Source organism: Staurois parvus, unplaced genomic scaffold, assembly GCF_062004578.1.
Source record: "Staurois parvus isolate SC_StPar_1 unplaced genomic scaffold, SC_StPar_1.0 ptg000779l, whole genome shotgun sequence".
NCBI lineage: Eukaryota > Metazoa > Chordata > Amphibia > Anura > Ranidae > Staurois > Staurois parvus.
The window spans coordinates 4,236,352-4,260,500 of record NW_028318575.1 but is presented as its reverse complement, the minus strand read 5'-3'; the positions used below and the strand labels follow the sequence as shown (position 1 = coordinate 4,260,500).

The 24,149-nt window shown below is 42.4% G+C and overlaps 1 protein-coding gene across 7 annotated transcripts in view; it reads left to right on the top strand.

Annotated features, from left to right (window-relative positions):
* PHF14 (PHD finger protein 14) overlaps positions 1 to 24,149 on the top strand; it is a 370,565-nt gene that overhangs the window by 56,945 nt on the left and 289,471 nt on the right. For all 7 annotated transcript variants that reach the window (XM_089654591.1, XM_089654588.1, XM_089654587.1 and 4 more), the window contains 5 exons: positions 10,592 to 10,703; positions 14,282 to 14,419; positions 19,501 to 19,647; positions 21,065 to 21,335; positions 23,025 to 23,131. In XM_089654591.1, coding sequence (XP_089510717.1) covers positions 10,592 to 10,703; positions 14,282 to 14,419; positions 19,501 to 19,647; positions 21,065 to 21,335; positions 23,025 to 23,131 — 775 coding nt within the window. The remainder of the gene's footprint in view (positions 1 to 10,591; positions 10,704 to 14,281; positions 14,420 to 19,500; positions 19,648 to 21,064; positions 21,336 to 23,024; positions 23,132 to 24,149) is intronic.

Below are 24,149 nucleotides of genomic sequence, written 5' to 3'. Positions count from 1 at the left end.
TCAGTTTATACCTACTTTACATTCTAGGTAATCCTATCAATGAACATTCTTATTTTCTGCCTTTTGGTCTATTAAATCTACCATTTGATAGTGTTTTTTACTATATCTGTTCGATAAGTGCAAAAATTAATTGTTGACACTGCCAGAAATGTTGGTTCTGATGGTGCTACAGCGTAAAGCATTCTCCTGTGAGTCCAGGGTGGCTCAATGACTTACGCCCAGGGGTGTGTCCATGACACCCTTGACTCACAGGAAGTTAGTCAAATAAAGCTCAGCATTATTAAACTTGGATGAGGATCAGCACTGGATCTCAGAGCTGTGAGTCTGCTGTAGATGGCTCTAGTGATAAGGTGAGTCTTGTTGCCTTTTTATTATAATCCGTGTAGGACACATTTTTTTTTTAAGTGGTCCTAAAGTTTAGGCCTGGTGAACATCTGTGCGTGTTGAATTTTTTTTTTTTTTTTTTTGGCGTGTTTGCCTTTCTGAACACACTTTTTTAATGTTTTGCCAATAGGAAAGTATTGAGTGTAACTTTGATGGGACTTTACTCAACTTTGCGTCAGAGCAGTGCAGGAACCTTTTCAAAGCAGCTGCACTACTTTCATGTGACTTGAGTGCCAGAGATTGTGAGAAGTCACAATCAATACTTTCCTGTTGGCAATGCCCCCACCACCATCTCCCCTCCCGCTCCCACCCCCATTTTACATTTTTGTTGTGGTTCCATTGAAGTCTATTGCACCAGAAACACAATCTGCTGCGGTAAAAAAAGGTCCCTGACCCTTTCCAAAAACGCAACAGCTGAGAACGATTAGATGTGAACGTGTCTCATAGGAAACCATGTTAAACCGGCCGTCTGCGTATAATGATGTAAACGACAATGGTATTAAAGTGATATTAAAGGCACTTACCTGCTTTGTGCAGTGGTTTTGCTCAGAGCAGCCCAGATCCTTCTCTTCTTGGGTCCCCCACCAGTGCTCCTGGCTTCTGCCTCCAATCAGGTGCCCCCACAGCAAGCAGCTTGCTATGGGGGCACCCAAGTTGCCTCACTCCAAAGCCGCTGCTCTGCGTGTCCACTCACACATAGAGCCTCATCTCTGCCCGCCCCCCCACTTTCTCCTCATTGGTTCTCTGGCTGTGATTCACAGCAGTGGGACTTACTGTCGACATGAATAGGGAGAGTTCTGTTGGATTGGGATGGGGCTCAGGTAAGTATTAGGAGGGCTGGTGCACACAGGAGGTTTTTCACCTTCATGTATAGAATGCATACAGTGGGGATCGAACGTTTGGGCACCCCAGCTAAAAATTTGTATTAATGTGCATAAAGAAGCCAAGGAAAGATGGAAAAATCTCCAAAAGGCATCAAATTACAGATTAGACATTCTTATAATATGTCAACAAAAGTTAGATTTTATTTCCATCATTTACACTTTCAAAATAACAGAAAACAAAAAAATGGCGTCTGCAAAAGTTTGGGCACCCTGCAGAATTTATATCTTGTACTGCCCCCTTTGGCAAGTATCACGGCTTGTAAACGCTTTTTGTAGCCAGCCAAGAGTCTTTCAATTCTTGTTTGAGGTATCTTTGCCCTAGATTTTCTATCCATAGATTTTCAATTATGTTGAGGTCAGGAGATTGTAAAGGCCATGGCAAAACCTTCAGTTTACGCCTCTTGATGTAATCCCCCATGGATTTCGAGGTGTGTTTAGGATCATTATCCATTTGTAGAAGCCATCCTCTCTTTAACTTCAGCTTTTTCACAGATGGCATCAAGTTACCATCCAAAAGTTGCTGAAATTTTATTGAATCCATTTTTCCTTCTACTCGTGAGATGTTCCCTGTGCCACTGGCTGCAACACAACCCCAAAGCATAATTGATCCAACCCCATGCTTAACAGTTGGACAGAGGTTCTTTTCATTAAATTCTGTGCCCCTTCTTCTCCAAACGTACCTTTGCTCATTCCGGCCAAAAAGTTCAATTTTAACCTCATCGGTCCACAGAACTTGTTTCCAAAATGCATCAGGCTTGTCTATATGTTCATTTGCAAAGTTCAAACGATGATTTTTGTGGTGAGGACGTAGAAGAGGTTTTCTTCTGATGACTCTTCCATGAAGACCATATTTGTACAAGTATCTCTTTATAGTGGAATAGTGTACCACAACCCCAGTGTCTGCCAGATCTTTCTGGAGGGATCGTGCAGTCAAACGTGGGTTTTGCATTTTTTCTCACAATCCTGCGAGCTGTTCTGTCTGATATTTTTCTTGGTCTTCTAGATCTTGCTTTAACTTCCACTGTTCCTGATGACTGCCATTTCTTAATTACATTCCGAACAGAGGATATTGACATCTGAAAACGCTTTGCTATCTTCTTATAGCCTTCTCCAGCTTTGTGAGCGTCAGCTATTTTCAGTTTCAGTTTTCTAGACAACTGCTTAGAAGAACCCATGGTGCTGATTGTTGGGGCAAGGTCAGATGAGTCTGGGCACTTAAAACCTTTGAGATTGACATCACCTGGTTTTCCCAGATGATGATTGAGAACAATCCATGACACTGGCAGGTCTCAGCTTGGCAAAGGGGGCAATGCATGCTATAAATCCTGCAGGGTGCTCAAACTTATGCAGACGCCATTTTTTTGTTTTCTGTTATTTTGAAAGTGTAAATGATGGAAATAAAATCTAACTTTTGTTGACATATTATAAGAATGTCTAATCTGTAATTTGATGCCTTTTGGAGATTTTTCCATCTTTCCTTGGCTTCTTTATGCACATTAATACAAATTTTTAGCTGGGGTGCCCAAACTTTTGATCCCCACTGTAAAGGTCAAAAACTCTGTGCCTTTACAACCACTTTAACTTGTACAAAAATTCTCGACTTCCAAAGGCAAGCGCTCTTTCTTGTATATGATTTCTATGCTTGTTGCCACCTTCTTCTGGGTCGTTCTTTGCTTCTGATCATGCACGTTTTTCCCTATTTGACTATTTCCATATGATTACTATACACATTGAGCGAAAATCGGTTGTTGTGTTCACATGCAACAAAAATTTTCTAGCTTGCACTTTTTTTTTTTTTTTTTTTTTTTTTTTTTTTAACACCGAACAGTCAGAATTGGCTGTCGAAAGCACTATGCTAATGATCCGATAATCGGCCAATCGTGCGTACCTACTTTTACATATTCTAACAACTACGTAGTGTATGGGCCTGTTCAATCAATTGATTTGGCTTGTATCCAGCCAGGTGGTCCTTTGCACTACATACAGTAACTGGTAAATCTAAAGTACATTTTGCATTCAGATTGTGACATCTGTGGCCAGCTTTATACATTCAAACCAATAAAAAAGCTCTCATGTCGGGAGCCAGCGTCTTTAATTTTGCCGCATGAGCAAGTCAAGTATGAAAACGTTTGAAGAAGGGTGCTATGAAGGGAGAAAGCAACTCTTAGGTTTATCATAGATAAACTCCTTTGCTTGCAGCAGCATTTAATACTCCAGTGGAGCATGGATAAAATGTGCAAATTAAATTGAGAAGCAGCTTCTTGTTTCAGATACATATCTCTATATTCTGCTCTGCAGGAGATGGTCCTGGGGATGCATTAACCTCGTATAGTACATCTCAGAAACAGAATCTTTGTCCCTTTTCTATTTTTAAGGGATATTTACAGCAGTGTTGGAGACCAATCTGCTGTTCGTATTTCTTTTTTTTTTTTTTTTTTTAGCCCACGTAAGATTTCTGGGTGGCAAATAATTACCCATATTGTTTTTTTGAATGGTATTTTATTTGGACAAAGCTGATCCTCTTTTATAGCCCTTCAGGATGAGGAAGGGGTCTGCAATAGCAGCTGGCATTTACTTTATTTTTACTTTACTCTTTTATACAGTGCAACTGTCAAGAAAATCACTTGAGTTGGTTATTGAGATGCCACGAAATCTGCTGAAACAAATATTTCATAGTATAAAATTTTTTAATTTTTACATATTAAAAACCTCATAAATTAAATAGGAACAATGGTAACCGCACACATGACAATACATTTATGTACTATCATTATATCTCTGTGTGCCTTGTATTTGCCACTGTTTAGTGTTTAGACATTTCCAAAGTTCCCAGACAACGGATCATTAAAGTGGTTGTAAACCCTTACAGATACCTGTAACGATTGTGCGCAATAGGGACATGGAACCTGTACGCGGCGGCCATTTTTGTTTTTCATGAGCAATAACCTTCTCCCCTCCTCCTGAGAACTGGAATTTGTAGCTGTAACTTTTAATGAACTTCAAAAGAGCCTCTTATCTTAATTAAAACACAAATAGACACCAGCATCCAGAGCTGTAAACAGCTAATTAGTCTTGGCATGATGTCTGTTTCCAGGGACCATGAAAAACACTTTCCTCTACCCCATCGTAAAACAATAACTCAGTCAAGCAGTCACACATGACCTGTAAGGCCATTAGAGCTCTAGGAATGCAGGCCTACCATAAAACGTCTATTCCACATGTAACAATTCCTCATACATTTCATAGAATTCAACAGGAACAGGGCACATTAATATTATACTTCACCTCCGCAACATCTCCCAAGATATGCCCATTCCTAACCATGGAAACCACTAAGCAACTTATTCACTCCCTTGTTATCTCTCGCCTTGACTATTGTAACTCCCTCATTGGCCTACCTCATCGCAGGCTATCCCCTCTTCAGTCTATCATGAATGCTGCTGCCAGACTCATCCACCTTACTAACTGTTCCGTATCTGCCACCCCTCTCTGCCAATCCCTCCACTGGCTTCCTATTGCCCAACGGATTAAATTCAAAACACTAACAACGTATAAAGCCATTTATAACTCTGCCCCAAACTACATCACAGATCTTGTCTCTAAATATCACCCAAACCGTACTCTCTGCTCCTCGCAATACCTCCTACTCTCTAGCTCCCTTGTCTCCTTTTCCCATGCTTGTCTCCTGGACTTCTGCAGAGCTTCCCCCATCCTCAGGAACTCTCTACCCCAATTTATCAGACTGTCGCCTACTCTGACAAATTTTAGGCGATCTCTGAAAACCTATCTCTTCAGGGAAGCCTATCCTGCCCTCAGCTAATACTGGAATCTTCTACTCATCCAACCAGTTCATCCCCCACAGTTACTTCCTTTTGTACCACTAGCCCCTCCCTCCTGGATTGTAAGCTCCAAGGAGCAGGGCCCTCAAATCCCTCTTGTATTGAACTGTATTGTTGCTGTATTGTCTCCCGTTATATCGTAAAGTGCTGAGCAAACTGTTGGCACTATATAAATCCTGTATAATAATAATATTAGGTGTATATTTGAATAGGGAATATCACACCGAACAAATCAAGGTCATACATGACTATGTTAGCACATTCGAAAGGGGAGAAAGCAGTCTGTTCCCTCCTGGGTGACAAAGGTACGCTGTGTTTGGTATCCCTGGGTTCAAAATATAATTCTGAATAATAATCTGCCAGTCACTAGAATAGCACCTGCACGTATTGGAAGTTGTTAATATTAGTATGAAACTGCAGTTGGGACTTGGTCATAAATTTGGTGACCTCCTAGTACCCATCCCCTAAACTGGATGATTGGTCAGTTGTTCTCAGGCGACACCTCTTTGACACACTAGAAAAAGGATTGACTGGATCTACTAAGGGAGCTTTCGTTAAACATCAGCCAAGAAACATCTTAACAGACTTGAGAGCCAAGGCAACGTTTTTGCTTGGACAACTGGACTCTGCTAAACCAGAACTTTGCAAGTATTCTGTCTTCTCAACTCCTTTCTTTTATTTCTCTGTTGCATACTTTGTTCTCTTTATTTCTTTGTAACATCCCTTTCTGTAAATATTTTAATTGCTCCATTTTGACCTTTTTAGTAATAAACCCTATTTTGAAAAGTGTTGAAACGATCTCTAAAGCTTTTAATGCAAACTAAAGAATCCCTGTCTCTTGAAGAGTGCTACTGTATATACTTTTCCTCTGAATATATCTGCCTGTGGTGACAGTGTGTGTTACAGGCGTTTATTGTTCACATTTGTTCTTTCTAACATTTTGAAGGGTTGATGGGTCCAAAGCTATCTGGTGGCAGTTTGGAGTTTGAAGAGTTAATTGCGTAATTAACCTGACCCAGGGACAATCGCTCTCAGGCTGCTGACATAGATTGTGGTCCCACGAGCTGGAAAATCTTTGTGCAGGGTAAACCTGAGAGTGGCATTGTTGCGCCAGTGACAGCACGTGACAGATTGGCTGGTCCTTTGTAACGAGTTGGTGAGAAGTGCAGGGGTTGGGCACCACATTCGTCACAATACCCAGTAAAGTAACAGGCCTCAGGTGATACACATATATAAAACAAATTCTCCTACATAAGTTGTACCTGTTTATCTGCTGTATTCTCTTCTCTACATCTGTTCAAAGTCCAGAATTTATAAGGCTTGTCTGACCTCTTAGAAAACAGGCGGGGAGCTGAAATTGCACACTGCAGAGCTCAGTGATTGGAGGGAAGGGACACACCCCTATTCACACAGCTCACAGTAACAGAGCTGAGGCTGTCAATCAGCTGAAGGTCCCTCCCCTGTCACCATTTTTCTCTTGGTGTTGGGAAAACCTGTCAAAAGTGATTCATGCAGGTGGAGGAGGAATGAAGCAGCAGACAGAAATGACAGTTAATGCTCTGGATTGAGACAAGTATATACTATAGAGGGATATGATTTGTTCATATTTCATGCCTGAGCTTTACAACCACTTTATGTATTTCTGGGGTCAGCTGTAGCACATAGTGGGACCGGGTCACTCAACACATTTCACAAATATTTAACCTGCTTCCTCAGCAGAAATGGAAAAAAAAATATATTAAAGGAAATGCTCAGAAGCCAATTGGTTGTACCCACAGGCTAAAAATGTGGGGAGATCACAGGGGACAAAGGGGGGATCTGGGCCAACTGTGTAGGGTTACAATGATCCTGTGGGGAAAATACATAAGTGATAGCTCCACAGTGCTACTTTAAGTGACCATCTTTGCATAGACTGTTAAATAGAGAATGACCTTTGCAAGATATTGGTAAAAAGGTCTAAAGAAGCCATTCTGTTCAACAAAGTTTTGGATCCAAATCCACTGGCCACCAGATGCCAGGGTCCCCCATTTGGAAGGAGGGAACCGGCCCATAATAGTACAAATTAAAGAATCTGTTTTATGTTTTAAGGGTTCATTGACACCATTGATTGACGGGGGGGGGGGGTAGCAAAACCCCATGGTTGATCTACAGTTTTACTGCCCCTTAACTGCTCCCCTTTTAGCTGCAGAGACAGCAGGGAAGTGCACACCAGCTGTGGCAGGAATGATACCCTCTGTCCCTTTCAGCAGACGCTACAGCCCACCAATCCCAACGCATTCAAGTAAGTGGGGCCACTCTGCAACCTCCCCACAACCGCGTGCATTGTGGTTTGCTAGTGCGGGGTCCAAAGGGTTAAAGCAGGCCTCCTCACCACCTGCCAAATGCTGTCTGAAGGGCAATGCATATGTGGATAGCTCTTCAGACCGTCTCGTTATATGATTATTATGGCTTTATAGTCATTTGGGGTTGTGATTTCTTGGACCATTTTCAACCCTTGATATTGGTTTTCTTCCGTTGGTTATTCTACATGGAATTAGTAACACCTTCGCTTTAGAACATGTTGACTTAAGAGTCAATTTACTATAATATCATGCAGATGACATTTTTATTACTGGCATCTGCTAGTTTTTGTAATAAAAAAAGAATGTATTCAAGTAACAAGGGGCCCGTTTTAGGGCTTTATGGCGCATTACTGCACATATGTTAACATGCCTACATTGTGGTTAAAGTGTATATCTGGTTAAAAAAAAAAATCAGTACTGTGCAATACATATTTCCCAATGTTTTATCCGGGTAAAAATGCTGCAAGAACTGAAAAATACCAGAATTCCAGGTATGGCATTTTTATACCTAGTTACATTGTTCCAGCTTAAATTGGTGTAGCTATGCATATACCATATAGTGTGATGGACGTTGCACACCACTGGCCCAGCATGAGATATGATGTAGAAACAGCCTCAGATTCTTCTAGGCCACGCCCCCTGACGCAATTCACGCTGCTTTAGGGCGAAACTCTGGGGCAGGGCGAAAAGTGTCAGATCTTGAGGGTTACCATGAGTATGCAATTGTGGGATCTCTCTAGAAGCTGGAGGTCTTTGTAGTAGACACCACTACTCCGGTGATCTTCATTAGCTTTCGGGTCCTGTGCTGAGCAGCTGCCCTCCTGCATTGTGAACATTTGAGTTTGGCTGCTCGGCATGGGCAGACCATTCAGAGAATGCAGAGAATAGCTTCAAACATGCTTTGCACAAGCATAGATCTATACTCAGACAAAAAAGTTAACAAAAAAAAACACAACCAAAAAATGATACCAAAAAAAATGGGCAGGCTTGATTTTTTTTTTCTGCTGTCACTTTTCTATGTGTCTATACTTGGCATTTTCTCAATGCATGCAAAGCATTCTCTAATTGGACAAGGTGGAGAGGCGAGGTTGTGACATCATACTTTCCACCCGATCCATGGCTTGTAGTGAAGAGTAGTTGATATGCTGTACATTACCTGGTGTTTGGCAGCACAGTGGCTAAATGGTTAGCACTTCCACCTGGCAGTACTAGGGTCATTGGTTCAAATCCCAGCCACGGCACCTCCTGGCTGGAGTTTGCATGTTCTCCCTGTGCCTGCGTGGGTTTCCTCAGTCTACTCCAATTTCCTCCCATACTCCAAAGACATGCTGGTGGGTTAATTGGATCCTGTCTAAATTGCTCTAGTATTTGTATGTATGAATGTGAGTTAGGGATCTTGAATTGTACGCCCCTTGAGGGTTAGGGACTGATGTGAATGTACAATATACATGTAAAGCGCTGTGTAAATTGATGGCGCTATATAAGTACCTGAAATAAATAAACAAAAAAAAACCCCACAAACAAACAAAAAACGATACCAAAAAAATGGGCAGGCTTGATGGGTCTTTTTTCTGGTGTCACTTTTCTATACTTTGCATTTTCTCAATGCATGCAAAGCATTCTCTGATTGGACAAGGTGGAGAGGCGGGGTTGTGACATCACACTTTCCACTCCATTCATGACTTGTAGTGAAGAGTAGATATGCTGTACATTACCTGGTACCCTGAAGAATCTAGCACTTGTACCTGCATTTGTATCCATTAGTTTGTCTATCCTGCACAGTCAGTTTACCGGGAGGATATTTCAGATAAGCCCTTCTGCAGCATGGGAGTTGACTTTTAGGGCACGTTCACACTACAAAATTGCACTCCAGATGCATTCCGGATACGTTTTTGCTTACAGCTCACACCACACACAGTTCCAGTGCAGCTTTGATGCAGTTTGCAATGTTCCAGAAAAAATGCAGCACGTTCTTCTTTTTTTTTTTTTCCACCTGAAACTGACTGGAACTGACTGCACTAGTGTGAACCAGGGCCATTGGAATACATGGAAAATATTGTGCATGCATTTTTGATGTTGAAAAAAATCCCCCAATGGACTACATCTAGTGTGAACTGGCCCTTACTGTCCTGATTTAGACATACACACAGCTGTAGTGAAGTGAAAGATGGCCATGGACAAAAATACATACATTTCTTAACAAACATTGGCCGATCATAAAGCGTACTCCTTTCACAGAAGTGATTGCTCGTTTTGCTTTAGCTTTTTTTTTGTTTTTGTTTTTGTTTTTTGTTTTTTTATCATTGTGTTAGTTCTTTAGGGGCCCATTCACACCAGATGTAGTGGGATGCATTTTTGCCTGCACTCTACTACATGGGCAGTCTAAAATCCAGGTTATCCTATGGGCATAGTTCACACTATTGCACTGCAGTGAAAAAAAGTACAAAAAGCTGTATATTCCTACACTGAAAATGCATAGAAACGCACATAAATGCTCACAAATGCACTGCAATACATTGAAGTGCACATAAAAGCTCAAAAAAGAAGAAAGTGAACTCAAAGGAAATGCAAGCATAGGAAAAATGCACCAAAAATGTGCGTAAAAAAGTGTCGAGCACCAAAAAAAACACTCAGTAAATGCACAGATTCTTGTATGAATGAGCCCTAAGGTAGAAACTGCACATCTACTGCACATTTATTCTTTGCACGGTTGCATTCAGTTGACGTGCATTTTTCTATCTGCATTTGTACTGTGAAGTCGATTCACGCGTGTACCATGTGCATTTTTGCACGATTGCTATGTGGAAAAATGCAGCATGCTCTACTTATTTTTTTGACTGCACTGCAATGGTGTGAACAATGCCCATAGGAAAGCCTGGATTTTGGACCGTCTGTGCAATTGGAGTGCAGAAAAAAGAATGCATCTCACTGCACCTGTTGTGAAAGGGCCCTAATCTAATAAATTCTAAAAACATTTTTTTTTTCGTTTTATATTTGTAAATCGTATTTTATGATGAAAATATGTTTCTTAAGAATGTTTTATATTCTGGATTTTCCTCTTTTCTCATTTTGTCTGCAGCATCCAAGAAAAAATATCCTTTGTAACATCTTTTTTTTTTTTTTTTTTTTTTTTCCCTTTCAGGTGGGTTCACATTGTATGTGCTCTTTATGTGCCTGGTGTGGCTTTCGGTGATATTGACAAATTACGTCCAGTGACACTAACGGAGATGAACTATTCCAAGTATGGTGCCAAGGTAATTACTATCAGGGCTGTGAGTTAGGACTGCGTGCAAGGAACACACAACAGGAGACCCCACCTATATAAGGGCCTTGTCAGGTTTGCAGATGTTGAAGCTGATCTCCAGCTTTTAGTGAACTAAACTGGTCCAAATTAACGATTTACGTCTGTTGGATTTTTGAGACACATATAATACTTCTTTAGTGTCTTGAGGCGATTATGAATGAAAGAGCCCTTGAAATAAAAAATAAAGTGTGATTTTATTCTATCACACAATGGCTTAAAATAACAATGTAAAGCGCATCATCAACTGTTCCATGTAGATAAAACCAGAAATATCAAGCAGAAGTTTATCACCATTATGTCCGTCTTCTCGTGTGCTTCTTTCATGTCTTGTTTGTCCTTCAGAGTCTTTGAGAAGAAGCGGGAAGTAGACGGAAGTGACTAATTCTGGTCTTACAGCACCTGTTCCAGCTTCTCAGAATGTTCTTATGCATGTCTGTGTGGACAGACGTGTGTATATGAGTGAGTGTGTGTGTGTGTGTGTGTGTGTGTGTGTCTTTTTAGAGACTGTCCCTTATGGTCCTTTTATGAAGCAAGTAAGCGTCATAACTTGTGATCTTAAGGCCTTGTATGGGAATCAATACTGCTTAGCAAAGCAGTTTCATTGAAGGGAGGGGACGCTACATATATGGTGTTTTGATTGACAGGCACATATGTAACGACCATAATAAGCTGGTGATGTAACCTCAGCTGCTCATATTTAAATGATAATAAAAATTAACCAACTTATAAATCAAACTAAATACACGCAGATACTATTAGAATACATTGTAATACTTATTGTATTTTGGTTACTTCTAACACCCTTGACATATTACACTAGAGTCCTCTAACCAGCTATGCCCTAATATAGAATACTCAGCTGGTTAATTCAGCTATCTCCAGTCTCAACTTATATCTGAAGAACTTAACACTATCATTTGTTAAAGGCCATTCACACATATTAATATTATGATTAATTCTAAAAACCAAATATTTTGCAAGCTTGCCATCAAAGTGCTGAATTTATTACATTTGGTAAAATTAATTTTCTTCAACTTCACTAATACATGTGGCCCGTGGGAGCATTCTATACACCAGGGTTTCCCAACCAGGGTTCTATGGAACCCTGGGATTCCTCCAGAGGTTGCAAGGGGTTCCTTGAGCAATGAGCAATTTCTGCATCTCAGATAAGTTCCCACTGACACCATTGATCTTTTTAGCTATCTGTAAGAGGGTGATTCTTCCCAAAGTGTAAGAAGCATTGTTCTCAGTGACCATCACACAAATATATCATGAGTTGCAGACGCAGTAATTTTTAGCAGGGGTTCTCTGAGACTGGAAAGTTATTTCAAGGGTCCTCCATGTTGAAAAGGTTGACAGAGGCTGCTATACACTGTATGCAGCATCCGCTACATACAGTATACAGCACTATCTTCTGGCAGCACAATGGGAACTTCCCGTCCCACACCCGTAGCAAAATTGAGTCAGTATGAGCTCTGCTCAGCCATTCACAGAGAGCTTTGCATTTCTGAATGAATAAAAAAGCTTCTTTTGATTGGCTGGGGCAGAGAGGAAGGGTGTATGATGTCACAATCTCCTCCTCAGCCATTCATCAGAGGAAGCTTTGTATTCATTCAGAAAATACAAAAGCTCCCTGTGAATGGCTGAGCAGAGCTCGTACTGAATTTTGTTCCGAGAGTGAGATGTGAGGTCCCCAATGTGTTCTCAGAACACAACGCTGTATACAGTATATAGCTGATGCTACATACAGCGTATACAGCACTCCCAGCAGGTGAATGTATTACTGAAAGAACAGTCTGGATAAAAGCGCACAGATGTGTCCCAAAGGAAATAAGTGAATGGTATATGTCAACTGTGATTGGTGGGGAAAAAACTCACTGCTGCCATGGTAAAAACACATCGGTTTGTGGGAAGTATGAACAGGAGCCAGGTGCTGTGTAGTTTTGGGATAAAAGTAATACACCTTGTATGGAGGTGTGCCTTTAATAATTCATATGGTAAAAAATAAATAACCAGCCTGTGGCTTTAAGAAGCCAGGTTCCAAGATGGACGGCCCGTCCGCTCAGAGGGAACCAGTGGAGTAGAATACCTGTCAGTGCAGGGACCACGTGTACCCGACGTCCCAGCGTCCTGGATGACGTCACCACGATGTGGAGAGACGGAGGGGGGGGGGGGGGGAACTCTTGCTGGAGCCGCAGCTTTAGAAGGAAGAGGCCGGTTGCCGGGACAACATGTTTCGCGCACATGCGCTTTATCAAGTGTCGAATGTATTACTGAAGTAAATAGTTCAACATGGTCCTAATGAACTATTTATAGTATATTAAAGCTAGAAATCAGCTTTATATATTTTTTGGCTGTCGAGAAATATCTTTAAATGAACGTTTTTGTACCCAGAGTTCACTTTAACATTTGTGCTTTTCAAGTGATGTCTGCGCTTACAGCAGATCTGTCCTCAAAACCGTACATACAGAATTTCTCAAAATGAGCTCGATGGATCCCTAGGGTTCCTCCAGAGGTTGCTAGGGGTTCCCTGAGCAATGAGCAATTTCTGCATCTCAGATAAGTTCCCGCTGATACCATTGATCCTTTTCGCTATCTATAAGGGGTTCATTCTTCCCAATGACCACAAGTGTAAGGAGTAGTCTTCCCACTGACCGTCACACTAATGTATCATGAGTTGTAGATAGTCATTTTTAGCAGGGGTTCCCTGAACCCATAAGTTTATTTCAAGGGTTGAAATGGCTGCTATATATTGTCATGTTAAAGAGGTACTGTCACTTTGTTAATTCAGGGCAAACTGACAGGGTCTCCTGATGGCCCTATCCTCAACCCAATCGTGCTCCTTTGTTGCTTTCCCATTCCTTGCTAAGGATCAAAAACTTTCATTAAAAGATATTTCTCAACAGCCAAAAATATACAAATCCACTTTGTGTGCACCAAATGCCTTTGCAAATAAGATATTATCTTGTAAAAGTAGCAGTGACATCAGCAATGTGCTGTACATAGCTAATGCAGAGAGCAGAGTTGTGGGAGGGGCCCAACAGGCTCCACCTACTGCAGGATCCCAGGAAGGGGCCAAGACAAGACCAGTCACCCTGCACAAGGAGAGAGAGCAGCAATGAGCAGTCTTTATTACAGGAGGGAAAGTCTCACACTGGATTACTGTACAGATCTGCAAGAAATACGCAAAGAGCGCCAAGATTCAAGGAAGAATACTTGTGCCTCTTTAGATGATAGTGGAGTATCCTGGAGTTCAGCTTTAACATTTCTTCATCTACCAAATGCTAAAATATCTATTTTGGGTGGACAGGCCCTTTAAAAAATGTGCATGATTAATAGATCTATTGGAAGTAATCCTGTTTCATTTGGTGTTGGTTTTTTGGATAAATCCACTTAATCCGCTGGCTGTGTGTTTTTTTTTTTTTCTTTTAATGGAAGCTAGACTTCAATAAACTTAGCTAGCGCTCGGAATTTCATACAGTGAATTAAGTTTGCGGTAAGTGGAAAGCCATGTTCTCTGTTCTGCAGGAATGCAGCTTTTGTGAAGATCCGCGATTTGCCCGCACCGGCGTCTGTATCAGTTGCGATGCAGGGATGTGTCGCTCCTACTTTCATGTGACTTGTGCCCAGAAGGAAGGCTTGCTTTCTGAAGCCGCCGCCGAAGAGGTAAATTAATAGACGCACTTCTTTTTGAAGATTGCTTATGAAACTATAAGCGGAAAAAATAAAATATACACTTTATATCCACCCTGATAAAAAAATGAAGCAGGGTCCTAGTAAAGGGGGAAAAAAGCAATGTAGTAATAGGAAGTGTTGAGTGTGTTTAATTGAGATGAAAGGACATTGAAATGGACTGATCTCAGCTGCTGTATTTTTCATTTTGAATGTGTAACTATAATTTTAGCGTGGAAAAAAATGGTAAACTGAGAGCAGTAAGCGTCTTAAAGGGGGTTGCCTCTAAAATTCTACACAGTGGTGATAAATGTAAAAAAAAAAAAATTAATTTCTTCGATGATACAGCATCTGCCCTTTGCATATACTGTTAGCCCTACCTCTAGGACAGGGGTATCAAGCTCAGTTTCATTGAGGGCCACATCAGCATCATGGTTGCCATCAAAGGGCCATTTTATATCAATAAGACTAGATGTCCAGAGCACCCAACCCCCCTTCTTTATATCAGGTGTCAAAAGAACCCCCCCGAATAATAAAGCCCCCCCCATAATTAGAGGTAAAGAGTCCTCCACCCTCTCTTACATCACAGTGCACCCCCCTTACCTTGTGCTGCTGCCAGGAAGAAGCTGAGGGCCGAGCTGGGAAGCAAAGTGCAGGGTCTGGAGGAAGACCGGAGGAGGACTGGAGGCAGCTGCTGTATTTGTTAAATGCTGAGACTGGGGAGGCAGAAACGAGGGGGTGCTGTGCCTGCACAGAGAGGCGCAGGATCTGTAGGGAGGAGTTTTGTACTGACTGCTGAGATGGGGAAGGGGCGGAGGCAGAGATGAGTTTCTCCGCAGCTGGACGGAAATCTGGTGAAGGAGTTCTGTCCTCCTTTTTGCTGCCAACTGCTGGGATGAGGGGTGCTGCAAGAGAGGTGCGAGGGCCACATTCTGCCCAATCCAGGCTGCAGGCCTTGTGTTTGACATGTGCTCTAGGAGGTTAGACTGTAGGCAAAATCAAAGAAACAGGCCACCTAGTAGCCATATCCCGTCACACATGAACAAGCCTAGTTTAGCTTAGTGTCCCCAGGAGGTAGGACATCGTCCTTCAGCTCTGCTGGCTCAAGATGATAAACTGTGGGAATCTTCTGTTTCACCAACTGCTAGTAGTGTAATTATGAACCCTCAAATCCCGAATATTTCTATCCTTTCCTTCTCATTACTCCCAGATCCAGATATTCCTTGCAGAGGCCATTCTCAAGCTCATTGTCATTCTGCACCCCCCAATTTCAATTTTTTGCTCATTCTTTGTCACCATTTTGTGGTGAGTAGGCTGTTTAGAAAGTGGTCTGCTGTGCTCTGCAAGAACAAAAATTAAATATATTGCAGCTTACCAGTCTGATGTGGTGGTCACGTTTTTTTTTTTTTTTGTAATTCAGGCTTTTTTTCCTTTTTCACCTGACCATCCTGCCAGTATCAATTCCTTTACTAGGGAGACAACACTTACTCACTGTACTGTGTTTGTAAAGAAGCAGCATTGTGATCCTAAGACAGGAAGTGTGTTAGGACTACAAAGCACCTCCACCTCTCCATTTACATAACATAGGATGGGATTTTTCTGTGGTGCACAGAGGAGCGCTCAGGCAGGGCTGGTAATACTGCTTGAAATTTTAGTACAGCACAGAAAATGTTGTCGGCTTACAGCAGGAAGTTACAAGCTCAAAGCATTCTGATACAGTAACAGCTTAGTTCTGCACATTGCAGGAGAAGGTCAGGGCAATACCTGGGCTCAGAGGAAGTGAGTTGAGTAATGCTAGCTGTCAGAATGAGTGCATCTAGTGGCAGACTGTCACCGGCTCTCTGCTCTGCCCCTCCAACGCTTACTGGAGTGCCAAGCTGTGGAGGGGGCAAGAGGGGCTGGCTCAGGCTCTCAGTGGTGCGCTGAGAGGCTGAGCCAGTTGCTGATCTTATTGGATCCTGACTTTTAACGTTGGGATCTTTCCAGAACCTGGACCAGCGAGTTACATCAGCCGACAGCAGACTTTAGTCTGCTTGGGCTAAATATGGGTCTCAGAACAAAGTGCACTTCTGTGATCCATAGGAGCAATGGGGCCAGAAGAGCTTTGGCTGTACTTCTACTTTAAGTTCTGATTTAAAGTGGTTCTAAATCTCAGACATGAAAACTGAACAAAGCACATATTTCTATGTTTGCTTGCCCCTCTCTAGAGCACTAAAGCCGACCATAGATGATTCCCTCATCAGCACTGACTGTTCTTCCCTCCTGCCGAGCTATTGTGTTCTCCTGGTGGGGAGGTGCAGAATGGAGCCAGCTATAGCTACTGGCAATAATCGCATAAAAATCCCAACAGGCTGGTGTCACAAAAATATATATGTATATAAAGACACAGCAAAGAGATAATTAGGAAGGAAAGTACAGGCTTAAGTTACTTGCCCTTAGCCTGGGTTTGCAAATCCAAGATGCAGAGCAGGGTGATTCCTTAGTCTCCTTTTGGTTACGATGTTCAGCTAAGGAGATCTGTTACATTCTACTCACAGGCTTGACTCTTCTTTTTGAAAAGTCCCTCTCAAAGGGGAGGGGGGTTCTGACTACACGTTTTGGGAGTGGTCATTGGGAAACTAAACTAACTACCAGCTTCATATCCCATGATATGAACCATACAGTTGACCTGAGGAATGTGCAATTACTCTGGTCAGTTTGATAATGAGTGGGCTTACATAGGTTTGGGTGACAAAAGTTACACCTCAGCAGACGGCCTGGCTCCAATCTCAGATGTCTTAGCCTGGTTGTCCCACACCATCTGTCAGGAGATAACGTTTGCCTCTCAGGGCTGGAAAAGGGGGTAGGGAATGAGGGCTGAGAAATACCTCAAATAACAGAAAGGAACACGAAAAAGAAGAACTCCGCTTCCAGCTCTGATGAGCTAGTTTGTTACAGCTGGTTGTACCCAATTTGCACCACAATCGAAGTAGGTACAATCAACCTGCCCATAGATGGTTCCAAACTCAGCTGGTCCCTGCTGAACCGGCTGAGATTAGAACAATCTATGGCTGGCTGTTTAGGCTGTAGTTCTGTGGACCACAGGAGTGCAGTTCGTTCTTCACTCCTGTGACCCGGTTTCAACTGACAGCAGATTAAAGCCCGCTGTTGGCTGACGTCACTCAGCCGGTGCAGGTTGGGGAAAGATCCAGACTTTAAAGTTGGGATCCGCTCCCGAGAGCCTGTGCCAGCTGCTCCCCTCCTGACAGTCACTGCTCTCTGCTCAGAGAGGCTGTGAGAACTCAGCGATCATGTGATCCACCTAGGTAGTATAACTTGCCAATAAAAACCAAAGCCATACCTGTCTTTTAAGTGTCTTTTCTCTCTGCTTTCTATCTCTTATGCTTTCAGCATGAGTCACTTCTGACAAGTTTACCTGACACCAAGAGCTAAAAAGATGGCAGGGAAGGGAGCTTCAGCACACAGCTTGTGATTCACAGCCTCAGATTTTTTCCTGTGTGCTGTTTGAAGTTGGTTGTGTCCGTTCCCTCCAATCAGCTCTCAGAGTTCTCGTACAGTGTCTTTACTGCAGCTCCCTGTCCCCTGATTCTGTGAAAAATACTTTTAATCTCTGAGTTTTGCAAGGACATACAGGAGAAATTGCTGCATTATGTATGTATACATAAGGATTTACACCCACTTTAAGTCTAATTTATTGTCAATGCATAATGATCTATTAACATGGCTCCAGATCTCACAATTTCTGCACAGGTATTACTCTGTTATGTAGGGAACAGTAGGGCAATGATCCCCTGGCTTATTCACATGGAGACAGAGGTCCATAAAGTGTGAAGAAGGCAATTGTTTACGCAGCCGAGAGGAATCTAGGAGTGACGTGTTGTGTGTACGTCCTGTACAAATCAATGATGGTGCGCTGAATGCTGCTGACCATCTAAATATTTACATGCATCCAGGGCAATTTGCCCGCCCCTGTACATTTGAATGAGCCTTAACCACTTCCTGACCGGATGTTTTATATAAACGGCCGGACGGTGGCACTGCAGGGTCGGGTGGCCGTTTATAAACGGCCTCCCCGCACCCTGCTTGTGCGCGCTCCCTGGGAGAGCACAGCACCGCGATCCGGTGCCCGCTGTGTCCTCCGGACACAGTGAAACATCGATCGTCGGACGGGACCTCTGTATGAGGTCCCAATCATTTTATCACTGATTGGCCAATCAGTGATCACATGCAAAGTAGTATGCAAGATGTCACTTCTGACATCATTGCTTACTACGTGTGAAATCTGTGAATGATCACAGAGGTCACATGGTACAAGACTATTCACAACAGCCTTGTACCATGTGACAAGCTGCGACCAATCACAGCTCACTCAGTACTTCTCAATGAGTGCAAGAATGCAGCCAGAGAGGAGGAGAAATGATTGCTTTTACATCCTATACGGGTGTAAAAGCAATCAGTGTAAAAAAAAAAAAAAATCTTCATCACCCCCCACAAGTAGTACAGTGTCACCATGGTGACACTGTACTGCTAGAGTGACAGTATGTTAAAAAAATAAATAATAGGAAAAAAAAAATAAAAATGTAAAAAAAGTTTGAAAATTATAATTTTTGGTCATAAACTAATTTGGCTTATTTTTTTTTTTTTACTAAAAAGATAACGGAATAAATTTTAGCCAAGATTTATGATTAAATATTATTTATTTGCAAAATTGTATAAGAAAAACACTTTTTTAAAAAATTTTCATTTACATAGCAAAAAAAATTAAAATCCCAGCGGTGAATAAATACCACCAAAATAAAGTTTTGTCTGTCTCAAAAAAATGGTAAACAATACATATGGGTACAGTGTTGCATGACCGCGCAATTGTCATTCAAGGTGTGATGGCGCTGAAAGCTGAAATTTGCCCTGGTCAGGAAGGGGGTAAAAGTGTCCGGACTTGAAGTGGTTAAAAGTGATCCAGACTGAGGCGGAGGCACACTTTATTTGAAATGTATCACGCTTTATAAGTCATATTAATATTTCCGGGATTTCCATTTTCCATTTAAACCTCATTGAGTTTTGTCTTTCTTTTACAGGATATCGCGGATCCATTTTTTGCTTACTGCAAGCAGCACGCCGACCGCTTTGACAGAAAATGGAAAAGGAAGAATTATTTGGCTTTGCAGTCGTACTGTAAAATGTCCTTAAAAGAGCGAGAAAAGCAGCTCACTCCAGAAGCCCAGGTATTCATTCCATTTTCTGTGATGATGCCTTATAGAATGAAGGCACAGCCTACCCACCATTGCAGATTTAAATATAGAGCGAAGGTCATTTAATTCAGCTGGGAGTCGTAATGTTTACCTTTGATCACAATCGCTTTGAACCTGAGAATGTTTGGTCTGCATAAGATTACAAAGGCTTCATTAAACCTGTGAAGTCTCTGCATTTTATATAGGTAGCCACCAAAGTGTTATTTGCATTGGATATTCGTATGTCCTGTCCTTCATTTCTTCTCTGATTTGTAGCTGCATGATGGCTTAGTGGTAAGCACTCTTGCCTTGCGGTACTTAGGTCATGGGTCCAATTTCCATAAAAAAACACCCCTGGTGTGGAGGATGCGTATTCTTGTCTTTCTGCGGATTTCCTGTCACCGATCCAGTTTTCACCCTGCAGCACAAAACATTCTGGTTACAAGCTTCTGACCTGGTTGTGTAGTCAATATTTATAGTTCATAAAACCCATATTTTCTGAGATCATTTTACTGTCGACAAGTTCTATAAATGTTTGAGGCATCTTTAAAGTGGAAAGCCCCCACCCAAGCACCACCATTGTGACTCATGCGCAGAAGATGTGCCAGCCTTTGGATCCTGGCAGAGCCGGTCGGCTCATCTGCGCATGTGCAGGTGATATTCCATGCATGTGCAAAGACAATAGACAATGAATGTTTCAGACATCCCTGCTAAGAGTCTTTGCAATTTCACCCTGTGTGCGCAAATGGGCACCCTGTGTGCGCAGATTTGCCGCAGGGCTCAGCAGCATTTGCATTTTCCAGCGATCACCAGCTCTTCTTACAGTTTGTGTTTCTCTTCTCTTTGCATTACTGTGGCTGGAGATGGCTGTATGACACTGCAGGTTCACCATAGAATCACATTCTTCTAGCAATTCACAAACCTCTTTTAAAGTGGTTCTAAAGCTAAAACTTTTTTTACCAAAATGCACTCCCTGCATTAAGTTAAAAAACCTTTTAGGATTTGCTGTGCCCCCCCTCCAAACGCCTACCTCACTCCTGGATCGATCCATCCCAGTGCCCAGTCTTCTCTCCTTTCTCCCTCTTCACACAGGGACTGACCAGCAACAGGGGGAGTCATTGCATCATGTTACTGTCGGTCAAATTCAGTGAGGGGGGCGGGGATGAGCTGCACTGAATGCTCCTATAGACTTGCATAGTTCGGCTTGGGATCGAGCCCATAGGAGTGCCCCATATCAAGCGGCTTGCTATGGGGGCACTTGGAAAAGAGGAGCAGCGACGAGTGCCGGCGGGGGACCCCAGAAGAGGCGCTTCACAGGGCAAGTAAGTATGACATGTTTGTTCTTTTGAAAAAAAACAAAAAGAGGAGCCTTTACAATTACTTTAAATGTTAACTTTTTTTCCAATTTCAGGCTCGCATATCCACCAGATTACAGCAGTACCGTGTAAAGTCAGAGCTTGCCCGCAACACCAGGCCTCAGGCTTGGGTTCCCAGGGAGAAACTGCCCCGGCCACTCACCAGCAGCGCCTCTGCTATACGGAAACTGATGCGCAAAGCAGAACTTATGGGGATCAGCACAGACATCTTCCCGGTGGATAACTCTGACACCAGTTCCAGCGTTGATGGAAGGAGGAAGCACAAGCAGCCGGCACTGTCCTCAGACTTTGTAAATTATTACCTTGGTAATTGGCCTTTTCTTTTAGCCCCATTAGAAAATTATTTCAGCTTTATATAAGAGACCTTTTTTTTTTTTTTTTTTTTTTTTTTTTTTTTTACATTCAAGTTGGAGTAACATTGTCTACTGATAGCCTGCCACCCCACCAGGTCCAATCCATTCGCTGCTCCATCTGAACCCTTGTATTGTTACATTGGGAACATGTGACCTCCTCAGCAGTGAGGGAACACTGGGTGGAGTGAGAAAGTAGGCTGTCAACAGACACCGTCACTTTGTTCCAGCGGGGCAGGCTTTCACTTTGCCCTGAAGCATGCTTTACTGCAGCATACTGCAATGCATTGCATATGTGCATGCCAATTCATGAATGGAAACCCAATGCATCAGCACTGCAGCGCAGCAGAAAGCATGATGTGCATTGCTGCATGCTGCAATGAGAAGAATAAGACAGAATTGATTTAGGGCTAAACAGGGGCGGACTGACAACTCATGGGGCCCCCGGGCAATAGGGGATCATGGGGCCCCTGTGTCCTTGCCCAAACTCAAAAAAGCCTATGAAAAAGGTACCAGGGGCATCCCATGGGACCCCCTACTGAGCCCGGGCCCTTGGACAGTGCCCGAGTTTCCAAATGGTCAGTCCACCCCTGGGGCTAAACAACCATGTATGCACATAACCTATCCCCACAGACATGTTTGCCTATACTGCCACACTCTCACTGCCTCCCCACACTCCTGGAGCCCTCAATAAAGGAGCAGGGCACCCAGGTATGAGGGGTTCTGTGACAGTGCTGAAGCCCAAGTGGCCAATCAGCAGACCAGTTACCACTGTCACATGAAAGTGCTGTCACATCATTCCCTCATCTAAGCTCTGGCACCACCTGACACTGCAGGATAGGCAAGTGAAGATGCTGTAGTGGGGAGATGGTGAGGAAGTATGGCCGTGGGGGGCAGTATGATGAACAGGGGTGGTCTATGTGCAAATACGATCATTTGCCCCAAAACATGTTCACATTCCCTGTATATAAAATGTGTCTGAATTCCTGTTCCTGTTTTAATTAAAGGCTAAGTGTATATTTAGGGGAAAAAATAATAAATGCACATATTTTTGCAGGAAAAATACTTCTACTTGAGCCTGCAAAGCATTGTACCTGTGATCGGCAGATCTCCGGTTCAGTGACAGGCCTCCTGCACACTCTGCCTCGAGCTTTCTGCCTTTACCTCTGTATGAGCTTTCATTTAGAAAGCTGGAGGAAGTGTGAATGGACTACGAGTGTGCTGATTGGTGCACTTGTAGTCCAATGGAAATTACAAGCAATCTGCTGCAGCGGATTTGTAGTTCAATCATTCACAGATCGCTGTGAATGAATGATGCCGCTGTGGGGGATTGGGGACTCGGGGAATAAGGAGGGGTACTGGCAGGGGCGGACTGACCATTTGGAAACTCGGGCACTGCCCGAGGGCCCGGGGTCAGTAGGGGGCCCCTGGTACCTTTTTATCATAGACTTTTTTTTAGTTTGGGCAAGGAAACAGGGGCCCCATGATCCCCTATTGCCCGGTGGCCCCATGAGTTGTCAGTCCGCCCCTGGGTACTGGAGCATGTTATATGTTACACCCCAAGTATGGGTGTAACATGTTCTAGGAGGTGAAACTGTGTAAAAAAAAAAAAATGTTTTGTTTTTTTTTTTCTTCATGCCTCTAGAACGGAACCTGCGCATGATGCAGCTTCAGGAGAGTTTGTCTGAGCAGAAGAACATTAAGAACAAGCTGGAAAATGAACAGGAAAAACTCCATATTGAATATAACAAGGTGTGTACTTATCTGCGCTACAGAATAACCACTGTAAAATCTTTGAATCTACGAATTACATTTTTTTTGGGGTCCAGACTTTGAGATATTGTTTACCGAAGCATTTCCCCATTTTAGAACCTCTTGAATGAGGAATGGGATCTTTAGTGCTGAGTTTTAGATTAGGCCTGTTTCCCACAGGCTTCAGCTTGTATAAGAGCAGTGTGAACAGCGAACTTTCTTGAAGCTTTTAAAGTACCATTTACCTCCAGTTTCTAATTGCTGAACACAGACCCTAATAGGAGTGCTGATTGCCACTGTAAACAAGCTGCTAGCAGGCTTCAGCCCTTTTTGAAGCTTGAGAGCCTGCTGAAGCATGCTAGCAGCTTGCTTTGAAAGGAAATCAACAATACTATTAGGATCTGTGTTTAGCATTTACAAAGTGGAGTTGAACGGTACTTTAAAAGTTTCAAGAAAGCTTGCTGTAAGCTCTGCCAATGATTTGCCAAAGTTTGCTGTTTACACTGCTCTTATAAAAGCTGAAGCTCATGTGAAACAGGCCTTATAGTTGTAGGAACCAAAGAGTAAATGTAATAATGCAGCAATATTAGATGGTCATAAAGCAATCAGATTGCTGACTGTAGTGGGTGGCTTTGGGATATTTGGAAAAACCATTGACTTTTAAAATAAACTTCAAACCCAAGAGCAAGTATCAAAAGATCACAAGTGTAATAAAAGCGCCACACCCTTAATACTTTAAAGCAGCAATTCCACCTCAAAGAAACCAAATAAATTTCTTAGTGCTATAACTTAAATAAAGGAATGCGCTAAAACCACAAACTATTCCTAATTTAGTGTAGAAACATTAGTGCAAAAGATATATATATCTATTCTCAATTAATATCAAAAAATATCAAAATTATGTGCAAAACTATTTTTTAGTGCATAAATAATTTAAATAATTAAATTTGTGAATATAAAAATTATCCAATTCTGAATTTCTTCAAATGTCCAAACAAATCCTTTTCAAATTCAGGTG